Source organism: Bactrocera dorsalis, chromosome 2 (assembly GCF_023373825.1).
Source record: "Bactrocera dorsalis isolate Fly_Bdor chromosome 2, ASM2337382v1, whole genome shotgun sequence".
In the NCBI taxonomy this organism is placed as follows: Eukaryota; Metazoa; Arthropoda; class Insecta; order Diptera; family Tephritidae; genus Bactrocera; species Bactrocera dorsalis.
In genome coordinates this window covers 91,205,953-91,229,673 of record NC_064304.1, presented here as the reverse complement: position 1 = coordinate 91,229,673, position 23,721 = coordinate 91,205,953, and the positions used below count along the sequence as shown (strand labels likewise).

Here is a 23,721-nt window from a genome sequence, read left to right as displayed (position 1 = left end):
TAAGGGGGTTAAGCCTACATCATTCTTTTTTTTTTTTAGTTCCAAAGGAACACTACTCCGTCAAACTTGTGGAATTATTTTAGTAATCAATAATAACACATATCTCACATTCAGTATAGAAATCTTACAAAACAATCCTTTTCTTATTTTTATCACACTGAAAATTGTTCTTGAGTGGACTAGTTCCCCACACGATTTAAATCTTCTAACCAAACTCTTTTCCTTTCAAAAATTTGGTGCCTCTTCGAAAACATAGAGAAAGTATGCTATTTCCTTTTGCTACGACTTGTCTGTACTGCAACGAAATTTTGCAAATAGCACCCCCAATAGTATGTTGTAGCTCCCCGTAATGTGTCTTTTAAATTAGCACGGCAAAGCTTTCATTAAGCTTTTTACGCAAGCCTACCGTGTTGGGACCTAACTTTGGCGGAGCCAAATGTTTAATATTTTAACAGAATGATTGAAGGGTTTTCTCCTCTTTTTATGTTGATCACCGAAAATAAATTGGCTATATGATCAGAACCTACTTTGAGCCACTTGCCCCCTTTCCAACTGTACGTCCTTGAAGATTGAATGCCAAAAAGCCATAAATGAAATGAGTGAGCGGCGAATAAACAAAATACCCATGAAATTAACGCACAATAGCTTCACAATAACAGCTACAACAATAATAAAGCATTGCCAGCCGAATAACATGGCATTTTAGTATTCATCGCAATTTATGTTAAGCTTAAGTTAAGTTTATGACAACAATTCGGTTAGTATTTAACATTAGCACAACATCCACAACACCTCCACCAACTTAACCACTTTACAACAGCGAATCGAAATGTGTGTTTGTATGTTAGCTTGTGCGGCTGTTAGAGGAACGCGCTGCAATGAAATGAGTTATTTTAAGCCACCAAAAACTACCCAAGCCCTTGTACACGGTTCGGAGTCAACTCCACTGAGTCTCATGTGATGTATTGTGTGTGTGTGTGAATGTGCGCGTTTACACTTGCCGCCGCTTTCACCTCATAAATATTGTAACAACTAACATAAATGCAATACACGGCAGCCCGAGCAACTACAACGACAGCGGCTATAATAATAAACAACAAAATAGGCAATAAGGGCGAAGGAACGGAGGAGCGGAAGAGCGGAGGAGCGGAGGAGAAACGCAGCTTGTAGGTTGAAGGAACAGCTAAAAGCCACCAACAACAATGGCAAATATCAACACATAATGGCACACAAAATTAAGCAACACAAACACACCGAAGGCAACTCATCAAATATGCAATTAAATCAGTTTCCGTTTAATTAAGTCGATGACAAGAAGCAATGAGCTGGTGGAGGAGAACGGTGCGTACGTTGATTCTGTGGTAAACGCGACAAACGATAAGTTTGCTAGGAGAACAGTCCGACTGAAAGTCAGGCAAGCAGCTCAAGATAACTGCTACAGATTTTCAAACTTCAACAAAGTCTATGCGTGTATGCGTGTGTTTGAATGTGTGTGATTTGGTATGAGAAAATTTAAGCCACGTGTGACACAATGCATATAGATAACCTGAAGTAGATGTTCGACTGTCCAGGCATTCGGATTATTATTTGCAGCTACTGTGTGGTAACTTATCAACTTAGTAAATACATAGTGTCCCTACATATTTTTTTTAGTATATGCACATATGTATGTTTATATTTTATATTCTTTTTTATGATGGCCATTTTATTATTATCGTTATTGTATCGTACAAATATATTTATTTTAGTTATATGGTATAATAAACTATAGTTCCTCCGTTGGGAGTTTTAATGCGAGCTTATCCTGAGTCAACTTTTTAGCACATAAATTCACAACATTAGCTACCTTTATACTGTACAAGAGCTATAAACTTGACCCATGGTATTCTTTTGCCTCATATCTGAACGAGAAAGAAAGTTTTATCAGAGTTCAATATGACGATTGAAGCATCCTCAAAAGATCTTCATTATTAGCTATCTCGAGACAAGCAGTTTTCTAAATCTATGTGCTCAATATTTAATTAAGCTTTCGCGATGCCGAGCTTCCAAGATTCCAACAACAGGCTGATAAAATCCAACACATTATTATCAGCATTAACTAGCTCAAGAAAAAGGACAAAAACTAAACAATGTAGAAAATTGGAATCCAAAAACCTTATGATAGATGGAACTTTCATCCAATATTCTTTACAAATACTTTTATTTTGGTTAGTAAGAGCTGGTGTACCCTACTCTCTAAGTAGATTTTCACCAGGCCAGACAAAACGAGTCTCAAAACAACGATACAGACCTGCGATAATAAAATGTATATACAAACTGTGCGTAAATTCATCAAAAATCATCATTGAAATTCATAGAAATGGAATTGTACATCTTCAAAACATCGATTTATAGCATTTTGGCTGAGCATTTGGGCTTACGAAAGGCGTGTGCACGGTTTGTTCCTCACAAATTGACTGACGACCAAAAATTGCTCAGAATCCAACATTCGATCGACGCTTGTGACCGATTATTTGACCAAAAATGACATTTTAACCATTAACTACTCCCCGTATTCACCTGATATGGCACCGTGCGACTTTTTCCTTTTCAGAAAAATCCATTTGCCCATGAATGTCGACGTAGAGCCAATCAAAAGGCTTACACCGGTATCCTGGCGGACATACCGGCCAACGAGCTAAAACACTCGTTCGACATGCTTTTGGAAAGTGCAAAAAGCTGTATTGAAGCAGAAGGAGACTATTTTGTATAAAATAAATTGATTTTTTCGAAAAACCATTTGTTCTATTTTTTTTTTAAGTCCGGTTTACTTTGAATGCACCTTGTATATAAAAAATAAAGAGGCTTATGTTAAGTTTTTCGCAATTTCTCTATCGTGAACAACCATTTATTAGACCGTTTCGGATACAACCACACAAACATTATTTCAACGACTAATCAACATTGCCGATTGACGCTCATAAGCTATGAATTGGCGTTTGTTGGCATTGCACTAACACATGTACATACAAATGCAAACGGATTGCACTAATTGGAAACTATTCACACACAAGACTAGTTCCGGAGCTAAGCACATACAATTATGGAATGCTAATTAACGCTAAATATGAATACGGTGGCGTCCCATTATTCACAAATGCACACACAGATGCTTGCGTGCTTAAGTACAAAGCATAGCGGAGTTTCGGGGTGAGTGCTCCTTAATTTATGCAACAAGTTTAAGCAAAGATAACTACAAGCATATATGCCCTCCTACAAACAGGTTTGTATGTACGTTGACTCCACTTAAACCTAACCAAATTGACCAACTAATTCGAGCATAATTAAAGGAAAGGTTGGGGTATTAGCTGCATAGAATTTGAAGGGACAATCAGCTTAAATGCAAACGAACACATATTGTGCTGAATATTTAAATGGGCAAGGACAAATAATTACAAAGCAAACCGAAAGTGTTTAATAACTAAAGCTAAGAAGATAAGTGGTTATTTTTTTATACAAATACCTTCTTATATACCACTGTTGGAAAAAATAGTAAGATCGGTGCCGAGAGTCACATCAAAATAAACATTAGTGTTTTGTATACGCTTGTCTGTCTGAAGTACATAAAGTGCATTTGGCGATAGTTACAATGAGTGAAATTATTCAACAAAGTAGTTCCATTAGGGTAACCCCTCGGGTAAAAAACAGCCCTTTTTCAATAATTTTTTTCTCATGTAAAAAATTAAATATTTTATTAGAATTTTTTATTGTTACAAACTGGTTAAATGAGCTTCTTCGCCCCCCTCTTAATATAACCTAACTACACTCCACACATACACACCATACTCAACACATCTTCATGAATGCGCGTGATGCCAATGTGTAGTGATTGGCGGCCGCGATCTTGTAGTGTGGACATTGAAACCTTGACTTAGAACTTGGACAAAGGCAAAAAATCTGAATATAGGATTTTTGACAGACAATTTTACAAAAAAAAACAAAAATCAGTGAATATTTCGGGACATTTTTTTCTAAATAGTTGTAATTGAAAAAAATCCTTCGTCCACGTTTTTATGAACTGTACCTCAAAGACCTGTGTAAAATTCCATGAAAATCGGTTGAGTAGTTCTCGAGAAATCTTGACAACCGAATTCAAAAACATAAAAACGCGTTTAAAACCGGCGCACTTAGCCTAGCTAACCTGAAAGGCACAAGTTCTCAAGGCTATATCTCCGAAATTATTGCTAGGATCAACTTGAAAATTTAGGACAATATTCTAGAGATGTTGTAGATATGACAATAAAAAAGCTCGATTTTTTGAAACCCGTAAACCAATGTAACCCCTTAAATTTTATATGCGAAATCAAATTTCTCAGATAACTCAATATGTAGACCTTAAGCACCTTTAGAATCCAGCATAGATGATAACTGTATCCAATTACCGCTCACATTTATAACATGGTTAAGTATACTATTTAAACAGTTATTGACCACTTAAATGCCAGCAATGAAAGTTAGCATTTTGTCACAATTGTATACGAGTATACATGACATATTTATAAATGATTAGCGTGACGAGTTGAGGTAATTTAACCATGTCTGTCCGCCTATCTTTATACGCAAACAGGTAAATACATATAGTATATTTGATTTTCTATAGATAAGCTCGGTTAATCATATAAAATGAATATCGATATCTTTACCATTCATTGCATTTATTTTTTGCACGTACGTACAGACATGCGAGCACAGAGCACTCATAGTACTGGTAGTTAATCTTATGCACCGCTGCACAACGCACACGCAGACAGCAGACCTGCCAGCCAGTCAGGTGGTTAATGTGTCGATAACAGCATCCAAGGAAGCGTAAAATTTTGATTAAAGCTCGACCGCGACGTTGTCGCGCTGAGTTGCATGTTGCTGGCTGTCGGCTGGCGAGGTTTCTATGTGAAGTCTTTATATGATAATTGCTTGTGTTCACAGACGTTGCCAAGGTGGCAAATTGCATTGATGGCGCCAAAAACATTACGTATCGCTGCGAAAATCTCGTGCACTTCTAAAGTGTGATTTTTGTCTGAGTTTCATAAATTAAAGATTGAGAGAATGAATACAGATGAATTAGTAAACTTTTGCAGTAAAACAATGCAAAGCTTTCTTCTTGTCACGAACATTCGATATATTCCAAACAGCTTCGCCTTTTTCCATTTATGTTTCCAAACACAAACGAATTTGAAGCTAAGCTTTTAACCTATGAAACAATAAAGTGAAACCAGATTGTTATGTCGAACTAAATTTTGGAAAAAAGTGATTTATTTCAACTAAAATAAAAAGAGCCCAGGACCAGTATTTTATCCCAACATTATTTCCACAGGTCCATGTGTACTCTAATCGAATATTTATGCAAGAGTATTTCCGTGATGTGCATATAATGCCGCAAAGCAAAACTGCGGGAAAAATGGCTAAAACCCTTATGCAACCATACGAGTATCTGGGTGTTGTTAAGTTTAATATTTAATTTTAATGCGGTAACGAGGATGACTGTATTTTTCAGTACTTTCCGTGATAGTGGACTTTGCTGGCAATTGTATATTGGTAGTTTATGGCTTCCGTGGGATGTGATTGTTGACGGCATGTCCGAGACATGGCCACCGCTAGTACCGGGATATGTGCTGCTCGCTTTTGGGTACAACAATATAAAAAAACGATGTTGAAGGCATAAAATACAAAAAGAACAAAACACCTTAAAGGCGTGAAAACGAAGCACATGTAATACTAAAAAACATACAAATATCCTCTATCGACCATTGTTGCATATTGCATGACGTTGCAGCTATAAACTGCGTGACGGGAGCATAAAATAAAAAATAATGCCCCTAAACAACTACATTAATACATTTTCTACAATAATTTATACATATTACTGAGCAGTATAAGTGGATAATCTATGGGCATGTAATTCAATCCACTCCGACAACGACGAAGTATCACAATTCACAAGAGAATTTTGATTTTGTGACAGCATACATTTTAACATCCCAAACGAACTCAGTCATTCCTTACCTTTTTGCTTAAACTTAGAACATTATTCCACGATTTTCTCACTCCCTTTCGATAGGACCCTTCCGAACAAACCTTTTAACTTTCATTATTTGCTTTTTACCATTACCTACATATGTATGTACATATTAACTTTTATAAAATAATGGCGACCAGACTCTATTAGGGAAACAAAATAAAATTAAAAATCCATTAACGAAAGAATATTTCATATTTAAAAAGCGTAAAACCCAAAGCGTCTTATATGGAATGAAAATATGTGAGAGCATTAGTGGTTATCCAAACATACAGAAAAAAACACATAAATACTGTTGTTAATATATATTAGCGAAGATTCTCATGTGCCTTCCATAAAGCTATACAAACAGCTAAAGGAGCGCTTACCCATATAGGGTGCTGCTGGCACAGACGCAGAAAAAATTTCCGCTTCATTTATTAATAATTTCCCAACCACACACACACATCGACGGCGTTGGCTTACGGCCTTTGTCAGTGGCCTACGACCATACATGCCTACCCACTAATATATCAAGACCGCTGCTCCTCAATTATACCAGCAAGCATGCCCCTATTCCTTTGGCTCACAAACAGCAGGCGGACAGATAACGCTGCGTAGTGGCTGATGAGCCGCTTGTAAAGTAACTTTTATCTAACAATTTTATGATTTGCACATAATTATAATTGAAATTGCCGTTGTAGAAATTTTGGGCTACTGCCACAAGCAGCTGTAGCTCAAGTGAAAGCGTAGACATACACACCCACGCTCACACATCCATACACGCGCTGGAATGTCTGCATGAACGTGTACGCGTGCTTCGGCAATAAATAATAGAATCAAGTCATAAACTGTCAAGAAGGATAGCAGCAGCAGCCAGCAGACAATGCCAAGTACTGGTAATAAATGAAGTTAATCATTTAGGATAATTGAAATTTTTACGATGCTTCATTGGTAAACAGAACAGAAGAGAGTAAGCGCTCATAGAGGTAAATCTGCCTATGTCTTTAACATCAGCCAAGCTTTTACACTGTAAAGCATCTACTTGCCCATCTTTTAAGTGCAGTACAAAGCAGCAGATCCGGTACTTATCAAATAAAACATATTTATTGGCGCTTAAAAAAAATGTAGTCATTTAAATAGGCGTATTTTCTTGCTCAGATTCTTTGCTATAATCCTAAGAGCCTTAAATATTTACTCATCTTCATGCCATCGACTTTATAACTTTATTAATATGTATTTACCTAACATCATCTATTCTACTCACATAGACTATGGTATATGCTTGGCATATTTATGACTCTGAGTAGTAGCTAAGCATAAAAAATGTACACCTGCAATTTGGATTTCTCTTCTCAATTCGAAACACTGCTAACCAAGAAAATTGTACAGACATTAAAGGTAATTGATTTTAGTTATACATTATTTATTCTAATAAAAGAAACCAATAAACTATATTTAAAAGTGCTTAAAAATTATTACTGAATTTTTAAGAACACAAACGAGTAGGCAAGAAAGTTTAGGTGGAACTGTAATTTTCGGAAATATCACCCGAGTCGGACTCGTAGTTCTGTTTTGGCCGCGTATGGGGACGACCCTGTTCGCAGGCTTTAGGACGGTTACTCGCATTTTGGTTTTGGAAAAAATTACAGTGAAATGAAAAAACGCTTGAATGCTTTGTCTGGCGACTCTTCTTCTTCGATGGCAGAAATTTATTTAAGGGGCACACCTAGTGCGAACTAAAGCGAACTGAGCGATAAAATTTTGCAATACTTTTCTACTGACGCCAAAAAAAAACATTCAAACATATTCGTATACTTGTGCTCTAAACAGATTATAAATCACACGCAGATGTATATAAAAAGTAACTCATACGTAAAATACCTCGAAGAACAACAACTACAATGTGTCGTTACATAAAAGTGACATGGCACATCATTACGACGTCTAACACATTTATCGCATGATTCTTGTCGAAATTCGTAATATTCAAAATGTTACTTCGAAAATGAAAAAAATAAATCAACAAAGTACAGGAACACAACAATGCATCAACGTTATACTGATATGCTTATTGGTAGTTACGAGGGCTGCTATATATATTTCTGGCCTAATAATGAAAATAGGAATATTTATCAACGAAAATGTTTTTTTTTTTTTCGTTGGATTTGGCTCGTCTTGGAAGACCCACACGGTCGAGTGCTGTTTTGTTTCGGGCTCATACGCATAGATCCATGATTCGTCACCTGTGACGATCTTATAAACGTCTTTTGAAGCACCGCGATCGTATTTTTTCAGCATTTCTTTACACCAATCCACACGAGCCTTTTTTTGAGCGATTGTCAAATTGTGCGGGATCCAACGAGAACAAACCTTTTTTACGGCCAGGTGTTCATGCAATATCGAATGTATGCTGGTGGGAGAAATGCATAGGCATGCCTCTATCTGAAGGTATGTTACATGACGGTCTTGCATTATCAGTTCACGTACGGCACAACGGCTGTTTTTGGACGACCTTTACGGAGTTCGTCTTTGAGCGAGTGTCGGCCAATATTGAATTCGTTGTACCAGTTTTTCACAGTGCTATAGAATGGTGCTTCATAGCCATACAGAGATTTTAGTTCATCGATGCACTCTTGTCGTGATAATCCACGTCGAAAGTTGTGAAAAATGATCGCACGAAAATGTTCACGAGTTAATTCCATTTTTTGGCCGAGATGAATTTTTTAATTCCCTGTAAATAAAACAATTCACGATTAAATGACAAAACGTTCTGAGTGATGTTATGCTAAAAAATGTCAGACTTTCCAATGGAAATGTCAGATTGCTCCTGGCAACACTTAGTGTTGCCTAGTCCAGAAACATATATAGCAGCCTATGTATTTACGAACACATTTTCAACAAGAGCAAGATATCCCAAAATTTGCGATTCTTTTGATACTCTAAAAATTGTCCACTTCAATAGCTTTTAAGACTAGCAGCTGCTGTATATGACAACAATGTAAAAGTTCAAAAGAGTTTATAAATTTTATTAGAAGCATATGAAGCAATGTATAAGCTTATTTGAATAAGAGACATTTACTCAATTCTTGAGAATCTGTTACATATTACCAAATATCGCAGCCATATAAGCTCAATGAGAGAGATAAAAAAGAAATTTTTCTTTGAGCTGGATTTTTTTAATAAACGGACTTAAGTTGCAATCGGCAGATCTATACTGCAAAAATGTTAATGAATGCTCACTATTTTATTTCTTTTTCGTTACTATTTATGTTCAAACTTTCTCACAGTTGGGTAATGAAACATCGAATTCATTGCTTTCATTGGCCGATACAGTTTCATCGTCTTTTCCATGTGTTCCACTATTAGCTTTTAATTATCAAGGTATCGTTCAGGACTTTTTAACACCAATAAATTTCTATTTTAACTCATTAGACTATTATTGTTTATAAAACAAATATTTCTAGAAGACATGAGCAATGCGAAAACGAAATTCAGCCAGTTTGCTTGAAATCTTGCTAAGATAGAGTCATTGGCTGCCAGGGATCATACATACATATATATATATCCCTGCTTCAAATATTATATTTGAAATTGGTTTTTTCATTTCCAGTTATGTCATTTCAATGTTTATGTTTTATTTTTCCCATTGTAATACTAACTGTCATTGGTGTTTTAAAAAGTGTAACGGAAATATTTCTTGTTCTGTCTAAGCAAGGAAAAAGGCGTTTTAATATTTGATAATTTTTAAAAATTCGTATTTCTATGCCTCCAAAAAACTCTTTTCCTACATTTGATTTTATAATTTATGTTAGCAACATGTCGATAATAGTGACACGAGCTGGATGCTCCAACTTAAAAATGTATGAGCTTCAGCGCAAGAGTGTTAGTGAATGCACACGTACGAGTACATAGTAAACACCAGGCCCACATCTTGCACTAGGACAAGACCACGCTACATTCTAACATACACACACTTCAAAGGACACGACCACCTACCAAACTACTTCGTTTAGTCAACATGTGGGCAAAAAATAGTCCAGGACGTTCATGAACATGAACTGATGATCAACACGCCAATAAAAGAAAGGAATGGTTGCTTGAGAAGCGACGATTAATAGTCAGAGAGCTTACCGGCATCATTAGAATTTCAGAAAGTTCAGTGAAAATCATTTAGAAATACAACTTGAGCCTAGGAATAGGGGAAGCACAATTGGTTCCAAAAACACAAACATTTTTCCAAAAACAGCGTCGCGTTAACGTCTGTGAAACAATGCTTCCCGACTACCAGGATGCAATAAAACGAATTATTACTAACGATGAGTCTTGGATCTATGCTAACGACTCGAAAACAGATAATCAATCAGCCGAATAAGTAAAGCAGGCACTCTGCCTGGCCACTCTCGCGCCTCGATGTGATGTGATTCGCAAGATAAAAGGTGATTGCTGGCTGTTAGCTGACTCTATAAATATAAGTAAAGCAGGCACCGTGCCTGGCCAGTGCCTAGGAGACTCTCGCGCCTCGATTTTTTGTGATTTTGAAGGCACAAAGTGACTTTAGGGGAAGCTGGCTGTCAGCTGGCTCGATATACATAAGTACGGCAGGCACCGGTGCCTCACCAGTGCTTAGGTGACTCCCGCGCCTTATGTGATGTGATTTGCAAGATACAAGGTGCCTGCTGGCTCTATATAAGTAAATCAGGCACCGTGCCTAGCCAGTGCTTAGGTCACTCTCGCGCCGCGATCTGATTTCATTTGGAAGTTACAACGTGACTTCAGGAGAAGCTGGCTCTATATAAATAAATCAGGCGGTTAGATATGTAACCAGATCTACTTCCAAGCATAGTTCATTTGTACCACTTGGTCCTTTAATGTTTTCAGATAAATTTTTAAATGTATATGTATGAGTATTTTAAGTAATGTGTGGCTTTACACCCAGATGTGCACCCACACATAGAGTTAGCGGGAACATTTAGTAGGACATGCATATGGTGCTTACATATGATGAACACAAATACACGCACACGTGCTTAGAGTGGCCCAGCTGCGAAAACTTACATAGAACGATATTTTCGTACAAACTTGTAAAAATAAAAAACAGCTAACACGTTGAATGACATGAACAACTTCAATTGAGGTCATGTCCAGACACCATCGACCCATCACTACTGCCAAAAGTGACGATGCCATCAACGAAAACAAGTTACAAAAGGATGTGTATATACGCACACATGCATACATGCACTAGCAAACAACAAAACGGCAGCCACTCAACGCGAACTAACTGACAACCAAGCGGAAAGGCAGCAACACCAACCACATCGTCAGAATTGGTGGAAGCGACAAAGTAAGTAGCGGCTGCAATCACACATGTATGAAGTGCACATGTCAGAATTTTATTATATAGTACATATATACTTGTATGTACATATAACATACATTTACTCATGTGTACGAGTATATGTTTTCATAAATGTTACTTTGGAATTTTAGTCGGCAACATCCCCCACATCGTTTTGCTCACCACTCCACTCGAATACAACATATGCTCGGAATAGCGTTACATTTTCCAAACCATATGCCACCTTCCCTAATACATATGCATACATATATGTATGTACGAAGATCACACTTGTATGAATTTGTGTATTAACGTGTGTATTAACGTGTTTTTGCAGCATCAGCAACCATTTTTCGTTGACAACCAATGTCGGAGTCAACAAACTGCGCCTAAATTGTTCAAACCCTCCGAACTCGTTTTCAACACTTTACCGTTATTACCATTCATCATACTCCATTACTTATTTTCATATCTCGTCGGCGCTCTCATACATATAATACATACATATACAATATATACATATGCATACAAGTATATACTTATATTGTTTTGAAATTTGCATAAAATATTAAAGAAATATTGGAAATGCTAAAATTTCTACATATATTTCTGAATGAAAGCGGTATGCTTCGACTGCATCTGAACATTGGGACATGAGTGTTAGATGAACTGGTTTGGTGCGCAAGGCTTACTGTAGTTTCACTCCTGCTCACGATCTGCCAAGGGAAGTGTTTAGACTCCAATGACTCCATTTATTAGTAGGAAATAAACAAACTAAAAAAAGCTTCACAGCTGAGTGTGAGCGTGGTGTACCGAAATTAGGTCGATAACTGCTGTATCTCATCAACATATTGTCTGAAAAGTATCTTAATGTTCTCTGAAAACGATTTCGCTGCAAGCAGATGACTGAAATGATGATCTTTGTTAGAGTATCCTAACATAAACTGCCTGAAGCGGAGTAAGTTATGCACCTTAATCAGAAGCATACGGGGAACTTCAAGAGACATGCAGTAATTTGTTTTTCTGAGTGAGGTGTTCTGACAAGTCATTTCTTCAACTGCGTTATATGATCGACCGACAAGCACTGACCACCTTTCACAGCTGAGCTATCACCGACTCTCTTCCAGTGAATAACCATTAAAACCACAACAAAAACAACGTCTTGATGCAGCAGAGGCGATCATATTAGTGCTGCATGTTGTTGTTGTTGTTTTAACGGTTTATCTAATCCCCGTTAGGATGCTAAGGGTCGTTTGCGTTGTCGTCGAGGTCATCTAACGAGAGCCCCAAGAAACGTGCTGTTTCTACAGGGTCGGACCAGAGAGAGGAGGGAGTTAGATGAGTAGGATTTGTAGGGCATGTAAAGAGGTGGCCAGTATCATGCGGGTACTCGTTGCATGCAGGACATACGTTGGGCATGTCAGGGTCAATTCTGGTTAAGTAGGAGTTTAATCTGCTACAATATTCAGAACGAAGTTGCGCTAGGGTCGCTCGCGTTTCTCGCGGCAACTGGAGCTCTTCGTCTGCGATAGGTGGTGATTTGACTCCAAGAACGCCATTCACGGGAAGGGAGTCGGTGAAGGTGTTGATGGCTCCACTGTGAATGGCGGTCAGTACCTGTCGAAAGTCAGTTGCGTCCGAAGTCCGGTCGGCGTACTGTGCGACGTCGTCGACGTAGTCGAGGAAAGACCTTTTGATGCTCCTAGGAGGCGGTTCCGCTCCAAGCAGATGGCTACAAGAGTGATTCCTACGGAAACATCCTAGCAGGAACTGCTTGGAGAGGAGTTCATTATGCTCCTTTACAGGAAGCATAAGCGTCTCACTGTGGAGGTGTTCTATGGGAGACATCAAAAGGCATCCCGTCGTGGTCCGGAGTATAGTATTCTGGCAGGTCTGAAGTTTCTCATCTGCGTACCACTGCATCCAGGCGACCATATTAGTGCTGCGTAGTTAAGGACCGGCCGGCCGATTGCCTTGTAAGTTTCCAACAACGTTTCTTTGCCTTTTTCCCATGTGCTGCCGGCTAGCAACCTGAGGATTTGCGGCCCTGTTTAATTCTTCTCAGTTTAGATATTTCACCTCGAAATAGTACGGATGACTGACGACCGTTCAGATAGTTCATGGTCCACCTCTTTAACCCTGGAGGAAGCGTAGTTTTTTCAATGTCCTGCAGTAGTGTTGTGTGGTTGACTGTGTCAAAGGCTTTTGACTAGTCCAACGCTACGAGGATTAGTGCTGCATAGTTTATGATCGGCCGGCCATTCCTTTGTAAGCTGCTCGCAACATTTCTTTGCCTTAACTCAGATATAAGCGTCTTAAGGATCTTATTGCGGCTCTTTACCTTAGTAATGGTCTTATGAAGATTGAATGAGTACGGAATATCAAAGGAAACATCTTAAATTTTTAGATTCTTGACTGACAGAATTTTTTGTCATCAGCAAAAATATTGAGGCCTAGTACTTGCTGTTAAAGAGCAAGAAATATCATGGATATAGCGTTCACTTTAAGCGCATGACATCGATTGCAGTACCGACGTCAATATCATGCAAGCATGAGGAAAATCCCTTGGATGGTTGGAAAAGTTTTAAAATAAAAGAGTATGTGAAAGTGATAAATTGAGAATCTGGGTAAGATACTTTACTCCCGTCGAGCCTAAGTAATTTGACAACTTGACCCTGTTGATGACACTTTGAACCTCCTCGTCGGTTAAAAAAAAATGGGGTTAATCTGGATTATTTATTACTTGAAAAATATTATTTTTGTAAATTTTTGTACTTTACACTCCGGAAGGCATTTCTACACAGAATTCATTATACTTGGTTTATAACAGAAGTGGTCAAACCGTTCTTAAAGCGCAAAATATTCTTATTAAAATTTGCACGGATCCTTGGATATAACTGTTAAAAAATTTACGTATATTTTTTTAAAGACTGCAATATTTCACTAAAATGTGAACCCCGCAAAGCATTTAGAACTGCATTACTTTACTAATTTCAGATGTTCGTACTCAATCTATATTGCATAACTAATACATAATGGTTTTGGGTATCAATAACATTTTTTTATATTTCTATCGTATGTATGTATGTACATTTATTTCGCGACAGTTAGCACTCAAAATTTTTCGTACTACTCGTTGCATTTAAGTCAACTCGAAGCACCGTAATGAAAAACCAGCATAAGCATTCCAATTGCATAAATTTTTCCATCGAATCATATGTTTACAAACAAGCTAAAATAGCTGACAGCACGAAGCTAATGCCAAGTGTTACGTAACCAGTTAAATAGACTTCAGTAATTTTAAGAAAACGACCTGTGTCCCACAACAAATGGCGGACACCGCAGCAAGAATGAAACGCTAGTGGAAATGCTAAAGCGAACTTAAGCGCAACCAATGTTGCAGAACCCAAGTGCAAGCCTTCAATAATGGTAACGTAGTGTGAAATATCTTGCGAAGACATCAAGGCTCCTAAACCTAAAGCCCAGGCATACCCAGTCAATGCAAAACCTGTGCCTCGATGAGTAATTGATAACATCGATGTTAACTGTGGCTTATAGATAGTCAAATGTGGAGACAATTCACGTCCAAGACGTATATTTTTCTCATCAAACGTTTCTGTCTGAATTGCCTCTGCTGCTGGTACAACCTTTAAAGTCACTTGGCGAGCCGGTGCAGCGACTTGCATCCGTTGAATACCCTGACGTAAGGCAGGTGACCGAATAAGTGAACGTGTTATGGCATACCTAAATAGTTAAATTAATATATTTATACCAACTTTTATCCGCAAAACTTACATATTAGCTACTTTGCTCCAACCTTTTCTAGTATATACTTATATGCCCACTTTGGTTTTGCTGTCAAATTAGTTTGTGCTTGTTCTTATCGAAATGATAGCACCATTCGCAATGGTGAAAAAGCTATCCCCTTGATATGAGAGACCGCTAATTAAATGTAAATACCAGAATACAAACAACTATAAAATACCATTCTGAAAAATTAACAGTTGAACATGCTTCAAATGAAACTTTGTTATATTTTATATTTAAATCTCCAAAATTGTTTACAAAGATGCTAAGCCAATGGTTGTTAAGATAGTGGTCAATAATGCTACATAACCAGTACCGTAAATTCCCTGCAATGATAGGAAGCATCCGGTTTCCCATACCAGCACACGGGTACTAGCGCATAAATGGTAAGAAAATGGAAAAGCGATCAAAAATTTAAGTATGAATAAAGAAGTTGCGCCCAATTGTAAACCATCAAGCATCGTAACAAAATGGGCATTGTCGTGCGAAGATATCAAAGCGCCCACACCTAGACCCCATGTATAAAGGCTCAGCAAAATTGAGCTTGCGCGATTTGATATAGACATAATCGAAGTCAATTGTGGTTTATAAATGGTTAAATTTGGTGAGAAAAATCTGCCAAGACGTCGATTTTTTGCACCATGGGTTTCTTTTTCTCTAGGTTGAACTATTTTTAGTTTTATTTGCTGACATGGTATTGTCCGTAAAGTTCGGTACAAATTAGAATATGTACTATTTCGAGCTAGCATATTTCTATAAATGAAAAATTAATCATTATATTTTTATACATGCATGTATATTTCAATTATAAAATAATAACGTAGATACATACTTACAATAAGAAATTCGTTTGTTCAAATGCAAAACGGCTTTATAGAATTCAAAATTTTCTATAAAAGCTTGTAGAGTTAAAAAACTTCTCCGCTATGTTGATAAGTAAAGGCCCATTCACATACAACTTTCCTCGCTTTGACAGTTTATACAGAATTAACAAAGTGCAAAAAACAAAAAGTATGCCCCAATAAATAATTTCTCTCAAATAAAATGAACGACTGTTGCTTCGCAAAGCCTAAACTCTTCGCGGCTATATCGAACCTTTCTTTCAGAACAAATGTCTGACGCAAAACGAAGCGAAAGTTCCATGTGAATTGGCCGTGAAATGTGAACAAACTTTTCCGATCGTATCTTTACATTTTCTGGATCTCAGAATATACGCCAATAATCAATAATTTTTTTTTTATAAATCGTTAGCAATTTTCAGCAACGTTATAAATTTATCATTTTTATATTGCTAAAAACAAACATACACATTTTAATAAATATTGTCGTCAGCAAACCACTACTGTGAATTAAATGTATTGTACGATTCTTAAATGCATCTCTGACGGTGTTTCTGAAATTCCGCTTTTTTCGTATTCAATTCTATTACCTTGACGGATTCGCGTGGCAGCACTGCATGTCAATCTTCAACCTTTCTTTTTGTTGTTTGCTGTAGACGTGAGCGCGTGGCTCGGTGTGACTAATTTCGTGTAAAAGTCGGGAGTCTCGAATTTTCTTAGTTTTCAGACCTAAAAAACCTACCGTAAAAATGAAAATCTACAAGGACATCTTCACCGGCGACGAAATGTTTGCTGATACCTATAAAATGAAGCTGGTTGATGAGGTTATTTACGAAGTTTACGGTAAATTGGTTAGCCGTTCCCAGGGCGAAATTAATATCGAAGGCTTCAACCCATCGGCTGAGGAAGCCGATGAGGGCACCGATTCCGCCGTCGAATCCGGCGTCGACGTTGTCTTGAATCACCGTTTACAGGAGTGTTTTGCATTCGGAGACAAAAAGTCGTTTACACTCTACCTCAAAGACTATATGAAGAAGGTTTTGGCCAAATTGGAGCAAAACTCGCCAGACCAAGTTACTGTTTTCAAAACCAACATGAATAACCAAATGAAGGAAATTCTGGGCCGATTCAAGGAATTGCAGTTCTTCACTGGCGAATCCATGGACTGCGATGGTATGGTAGCCATGTGTGAGTACCGTGAACTCGACGGTGTGAGTACACCCGTTCTCATGTTCTTCAAGCATGGACTCGAAGAGGAGAAGTGCTAAAATGCACATAACAAAAGAATCATACCATATAAAATAATTATTTTTTGTTTAGTAAATACCGTTTAGTTGAAATTGTAAAGATTTCCTTGACATATTGTTCAGATCAAACACGAATTTAAGATGTAACACTTATATTTTTGGTCAAATTTTGAATATTATAAACTGTAAAATCGTAATGCTCTTCAGTGTAACTAAAAACAATTATGTATTTTAATTTTTTTACGAAACATTAATAACACTTCTCCATTTTTGCTGCTTTACTGCACGACCTGCTAAGTGCACCGGTAGTAGTAAATAATGAAACAATTTGCAGCGTATACTCGAGTAATTTTTATACAAATATTGGTTCTTTATTAATTTGTTTAAGTAAGAAGATGCAACAAAGATGAAAAAACGAAACTGCTATTTTGAAAATATAGATAAAAATATACGCAAAATAACGTTACGGACAAATTAAAGAAAACCATAAACAATCAAATGGCCTTTCATTTTTCTCAAATATGTTTTGCACATAACCTCAACAGGGTAATTAGGTAGTTGGCAAAAATTTCTGGCGTCGGCAATTCGCATCACCGTTGCAGCAATATCAATGCAAACAAAATGGCGTTAATGCTAAAATTATATATCTTCGCTTCCCGGATGGGATATATTCGAGTGAAAACAACTTTTAATTTTAAGAGTCCTCTACCTCTGCTAATTTTTCAGTACAACAACAACCAAGAAAGGTCATTGGCGTAGAAGAAAGTATGGCGCAACAACAATTCGGGGTGTGTGCTTGTATTTGTTATTTACTTGTGTTCGTATTCTTTGTAATATACGACGTCGAGTAAATATATGCACATCTGAATCACTACACCCATCTGTTGCGTACATATGTATATCGCAAAATAAGCTCATGGTATAATTATTGCCATGTAGGAAAATGATTTGTAAATATATACATATGTACATGTGTACGCACATTTTCTCCGCGCTATAAAGTAGATGTGTTTGGTAAATGGATTATATATGATCGATTTAGGAATTGTGTTTCATTTGATACATATGTATCTTTATGATTAAAATACATACAAGATGACCGACAAAGGAAATCGGCGACAATTCTTCCCAAGTTCTAAGAGCAGAAAATTTTGTTTACGGCCCTGCATATCCATATAGGTACCATTTCACTCCTTTCTGCTTTATTTTATCACTTCCTCCATTTTTAACTCCACTTCTTATGTTAGTTTTCAAATTAATTGTGTTTTGACGACTTTTTGTAAAAATTTTATTTTAATCTTGCATATTTTTATAATACGTACATTATATCATTTAATATACACACTTGTTATTATCTATTTGCTAAGCTTCATCAAACTTAAATGATGATTTTGTTATTATTTAAGACGGTTATCTACGTGTATTTTCACAAAGACACGGCTTAATAACTCCTGTGTTTAAACGTTATTCAATGATTTGATCACTCGTAGTTAAAATATTGATCGGTTTTTCGATTAATTCTTGTATTGGAATGATTGCACTAAAATAATTCATTATATTAGATCCTTAATAAAGGATTATTCAAGATTTTCGTAATTACTCAATTTCGTTATTTCGTACATTCACAAAATGCTAATAAAATAAATATGTATTACTACACATAACAATGCTGTTACAAAGCCACATTATGAAATAAATTAGTAGAAAACATGATTTTAAAGATAAATCTTTTTAGAAAATTTATCTACATAATCTATAAATATCCCTTACGTGATAAATTAATAGTAGAACTAATAATTTGATTCAAAGAAATGCATAGAGCTTACTTTAAGTATTGAAATATAAACAAGTTTCTTTCTCATATGCTTAATCCCAGTTTAATTGATTCAGGATATAAAAATGTATATTAGTTAGATGCATTCCTTTATAGTCGGTCATTATCATACGTAATCTAATTGTATATATATCTGTTTAACACCAATAGACTCAAATATCATACGCGCATTCGTCACTACATATTTGGGATCTACGTTTTTGGAAACCTCTAATTTAATTGCACCCACATACACGTCCGAACATAATGTCCAGAAGTGAGGATCTTGCACAGCGTAAACTCCTGCCAACCCAGTTACCTTTTGATAGCACTGCGGCAGCGCACGATCCAGAGCTGATGGTTGTCGCTGCATTAATATTAGTATTGATTCTTTTATAAGACCCAACACACTCATAGCGATGAGTAATGCTATGAATATAGAGCAAATGGGGTCAGCAATCATCCAGCCGAACATTTGCATTAGCACCGCAGAAACGATAACACCCACAGAGCCAAGGGTATCGGCTAAAATATGTAGAAAAACACCACGCATAATTTGTGAATTGCTCCCAGAGATGTCATCGGTGATAGCGTGCGAATGTCCGTGTCCTCCGTCATGACTATGACCATGCCCTATGAAAATAAAATTTAATGAAAAAACTTGTTAAAATATACTTGATGTACATATATATGGACTTACCGACATCCATAGTTATCGACTGTTGATTGTGATTATTTAAATCAATATGATTGTTTATACCATGAGAATGACCATGACCACCACCGCCATGAGAGTGACCATGTCCACCGCCCCCTCCATGGGAATGACCATGACCGTGTTGAAACGCATATATACCAACGAGATTCACTAGCAGTCCTAGCACTGATACTACAAACAGTCGTTCGTGTTTTACCTCTGGGGGTTCAATCAACCGTTCAACACCCTCAGACAAAATGAAGAAAGCAATGAACAGTAAAAATAGACTGTTAACAAAGCCTGCTAAAACTTCAGCGCGCACATAACCATAAGAGAACTTATCATTTGCTTTCCACTTAGTAATCACTGAAGCAGCTAATCCAGCCAAAAGACCGGTACAGTCAAAAAACATATGGAAAGAGTCCGATATAAGTCCTGTAATTACAAAATTACAGATAAAAACTATTTGGTTATAGTAATATAATTTAAACTTAATTTATAAAACATTTTGAATATAGTTCAACGTGTGCTGAAACCAAGGTTTATCAATAAACATATACTCATAGGTATATGATATTATGAGCACGTGAATGCAAAGTACTATGCATCGCTCTATCGGTATAACAATATAAAAGCAAGTGAGGACTGATAAGATTACTTCTGAGTAATCTTTCTCCAAAAATATTGCTATAAATACAGATCTTAAGATAGTAAACAGCTTACCTAAACTATTCGTCCATATGCCATAAAATAATTCCACGAACGCAAAACTTAAATTAAGTAACAGAAAGAGAAAAAGATTTCTCGAATTTCGATCCGAAAATATAAGACGCTTCCAACTGTTCAACTTCTCCTTGATCCGATAGCTAAAATTGCTACGATCCTTGTGCGTTAACGGTATCATTGTAATCTCAACTGATATATGTGTTTATCCAATGGTTAGGTTGTGCTGCAATTACAACTAAAAGAATACATCATAAAACTCATTTCACTGTCTAAATAATGTTGCTGTTGGTTGACTTGCATACGTGTTTTTATTGATGCTTACGAACGGGTAGATCTGCTTTGGACTTGTTTAAACTTTTGTATATTTGTTGCTTTCAGCGGCTCTTTTTGATCTTTCTCTTTTTTGACACTCTCCAAAGCGTCTCTTTAGGAGTATAGAATTATATTACAACCGTTTGTTTTTAAAACTTAATTAACATTTATGCACTAATATTATTTTTAATCTAACATAGACGAAATTAAGGCCTTAATTTATTTTACTTAGTCGAGTTATCAAAATTAATTTATCGGAGCTTTCGTTTTGTAGTGACGTTTTGTTTTTTATGGTGACGTTTAAATTTGATAGAACGTTCATACTCTTCTTTATGATAAGTTCACAAAAAAGCTTATAACGGCAACAAAATGTAAAAATTATTGTTCAAATTTAATTAAATAATCATATTTCTATTTTGATGTTGCAGTTTGAGGAAAAATTACTACAACAATTGAAAGTTAGCAGGTTATTTGTTAGCTAGCAAATTTTATAGATTATAAAATGAACCAAAATCTAAACAAAAATTACCAATATGTTATGAAAAGAAAATATTTAGAGAGTTATTTAAATATGAAAGATCGAAAAAACTTATCATATATTGCAAAAATAAAAAATATTTTAAAAAGGGTTTAAGCAAAATTTCTTGGCATACAAATTGGATACCGTTCCTTTCCAAAAATGCACATGTAACAACTCTGTGTTAATTTATCAGTAATTCAATTGTGAACGAGTAGTGTTGAATGAAAATGGTGTTGTGGTAGCACTGACAATTTCCGGCCTCCATCTTTTTGCTTTGGGTTTCTCACGATGGTGAGTCGATAGCTGCTGTTTTCTGCCAAAAAAAAGTTTTGTTTCTGTGCCAAACTACTCAACTATGTGAAAATTTAACAATGCCTTGGCAAAAGTTCACCTTACTAATTTTGTGATGGTTTGAATTTACCGGTTTTGAACAAGTTTAGTAAAATATGCGAGTTTAGTTCGGCACATGGTTATGTTGAGCACAATAGTTTCGTGGTAAAGGAAACAAAACTTATTGGCCGCGAAATAACCTCAAATCAAATAAACAGTAATGTGAAATTGTAATTTACAGCCACCAAAGAAGGACGCGAAATCGTCGGCTAAACAGCCTCAAAAGACACAAAAGAAGAAGGAAGGAAGTGGTGGCGGTAAGGCCAAGAAGAAGAAGTGGTCCAAAGGCAAAGTCAGGGATAAGTTGAATAACCAAATTCTCTTCGACAAAGCCACCTATGAAAAACTATACAAGGAAGTGCCACAATACAAACTTATCACTCCTTCAGTGGTATCTGAACGTTTGAAAATTCGTGGTTCACTTGCCAAAAGAGCGCTGGTGGAATTGCGTGACAAAGGTAAGGAGAGGATTTGAGGTTTTCAATGAATATTGCTTTAATTTGTATATCTTGTAGGTCTGATTAAACAGGTCGTCCAGCACCATTCCCAAGTGATCTATACACGTGCAACCAAGGGTGATGATGCGTAAATATTTTACCTCTCTTTGCAACAATACTAAATGTATTTACTAGCTTTGATGGTAGAATAAATTAATTCGTTTCCTTTTATAAGTAAAATTCTGTGGTTATTTTAATTACGAGATGTAAAGATTAAGAAATCATGCACGAAATGATTAAGTAATTAAGTCCTAAGTGTTTTGACTAAATCTCTGGCTTTAATTCATCAGTGTAACTAGTGTAAATTTGTAAAAATTTATTGTTTAGATTTATAATCGTAAAATTCCAACTAAATGTACACTAGGAGTTGGTAGGGTAAGTGATCAACATGCGATGCCTACTTGTTTCTAATTGCCATACTTTAAGGGCAAAAACAGGCAAACAATTATTTCTAAAAGGAATGAAGTGTGAAATTGAATTGATCATGAAAAGCCCTGAACAACACTGAAAATGCCTGACATTTAAATATATGGGTACATTTTAATATAAAATGGAATAGAGTTAAAGTTGTTTCTACACTATTTAATACAAAACAAATATGTAGAACCGATTTAGTGAAGCTTTAGTGGGAGGTACAACATAATGCCGACAATAAAAATCTCGAAACTTTAAATTCCGACTATTCATAATATTAATCAGTAGAATTCTCTTTCTGTGCTACCGTAGAAAAAAATAGTTTATATGGTTCCTAGATCCCAAAGTAGAAAACCATCTGCCGAATGTTAAATTTCTGGATTTTATTTGGGTAATTAAAAACAAAAATATTTGTGAAAGGTGGCGTTATACATTTGAGGACCTGCCGCCTTCGGCTTAGAACACATTCAAGATCATAATATTAATCAGTAGAATTATCTTTCTGTGCTACCGCAGAAAAGGGCGCTATTCACAAAGTTAAAATACGGACACTATAAAATATGTTTGACAATATGTCAATATTGATCCAATCAAACAATAATTTTTTTAAATACTTTTAATGGAACTAGTATTTGAAGAAAAAAGCATAAAATATACAATGAAATCAACAATTAATCTCGGTTATTGAATGAATGTACATATATATAGTAAAATAGAGGTAAATTTGTGTATATAAAATGTTTACTCCAATTATTTTTGTTTAACAAAACAGTACGATAATTATGTATTTAACCTTTATGTGCTCGGGATTGTAAACTTACGTGGTCGGAAGTCTACATTTGTAGCAGTTATGTATTTGTATGGAAAACTATGTGAACATATGAACAAAAACACTGGCCCGAAGAGTTTTATACTTGAATGCATATTTATTATGTAATATAATTTTTAGATACATACTTAAGTTGAAAATGTTTAAATATCATTCATGGTACAACATTTACCCAAAGTATGTGTTGTGGCATGTGTGTCACATGCAGGTTTTTTACACCAACTGCAAATCTTGCGTATGGTTTTATGCTTTCTAGCT

At 36.1% G+C, this 23,721-nt stretch overlaps 4 protein-coding genes across 7 annotated transcripts; 2 read left to right on the top strand and 2 right to left on the bottom strand.

Moving 5' to 3' along the window:
- Positions 1 to 14,411: 14,411 nt before the first annotated feature.
- Positions 14,412 to 15,316, bottom strand: LOC105230269 (succinate dehydrogenase cytochrome b560 subunit, mitochondrial). Its single transcript, XM_011210954.4, has 2 exons — positions 15,168 to 15,316; positions 14,412 to 15,116 (listed from the first exon to the last, which is right to left on the bottom strand). Coding segments are annotated over exons 1-2 (525 nt in total). The 5' UTR covers positions 15,170 to 15,316; the 3' UTR covers positions 14,412 to 14,593.
- A 1,329-nt stretch (positions 15,317 to 16,645) lies between these two features.
- LOC105230271 (translationally-controlled tumor protein homolog) lies at positions 16,646 to 17,764 on the top strand. The gene has a single exon (XM_011210955.3). It carries the CDS (start codon positions 16,768 to 16,770, stop codon positions 17,284 to 17,286), a length of 519 nt encoding a protein of 172 aa, XP_011209257.1. The 5' UTR covers positions 16,646 to 16,767; the 3' UTR covers positions 17,287 to 17,764.
- Positions 17,765 to 18,524: 760 nt separating this feature from the next.
- LOC105230272 (zinc transporter 7) lies at positions 18,525 to 21,109 on the bottom strand. Of its 4 annotated transcripts, none has more exons than XM_011210956.4 (4): positions 20,804 to 21,109; positions 20,499 to 20,736; positions 19,779 to 20,210; positions 18,525 to 19,711 (listed from the first exon to the last, which is right to left on the bottom strand). In XM_011210956.4, exons 2-4 carry the CDS (start codon positions 20,677 to 20,679, stop codon positions 19,206 to 19,208), a joined length of 1,119 nt encoding a protein of 372 aa, XP_011209258.1. In that variant the 5' UTR covers positions 20,680 to 20,736; positions 20,804 to 21,109; the 3' UTR covers positions 18,525 to 19,205. The 4 variants fall into 4 exon arrangements, with proteins under 4 accessions (XP_011209258.1, XP_011209259.1, XP_049305184.1 ...); XM_011210957.4 differs by having other exon boundaries at positions 20,824 to 21,109; XM_049449227.1 differs by having other exon boundaries at positions 18,859 to 19,711; positions 20,800 to 21,109.
- A 366-nt stretch (positions 21,110 to 21,475) lies between these two features.
- LOC105230273 (40S ribosomal protein S25) lies at positions 21,476 to 22,400 on the top strand. Its single transcript, XM_011210959.4, has 3 exons — positions 21,476 to 21,624; positions 21,905 to 22,181; positions 22,239 to 22,400. Exons 1-3 carry the CDS (start codon positions 21,622 to 21,624, stop codon positions 22,310 to 22,312), a joined length of 354 nt encoding a protein of 117 aa, XP_011209261.1. The 5' UTR covers positions 21,476 to 21,621; the 3' UTR covers positions 22,313 to 22,400.
- The last annotated feature ends 1,321 nt before the right edge of the window (positions 22,401 to 23,721 follow it).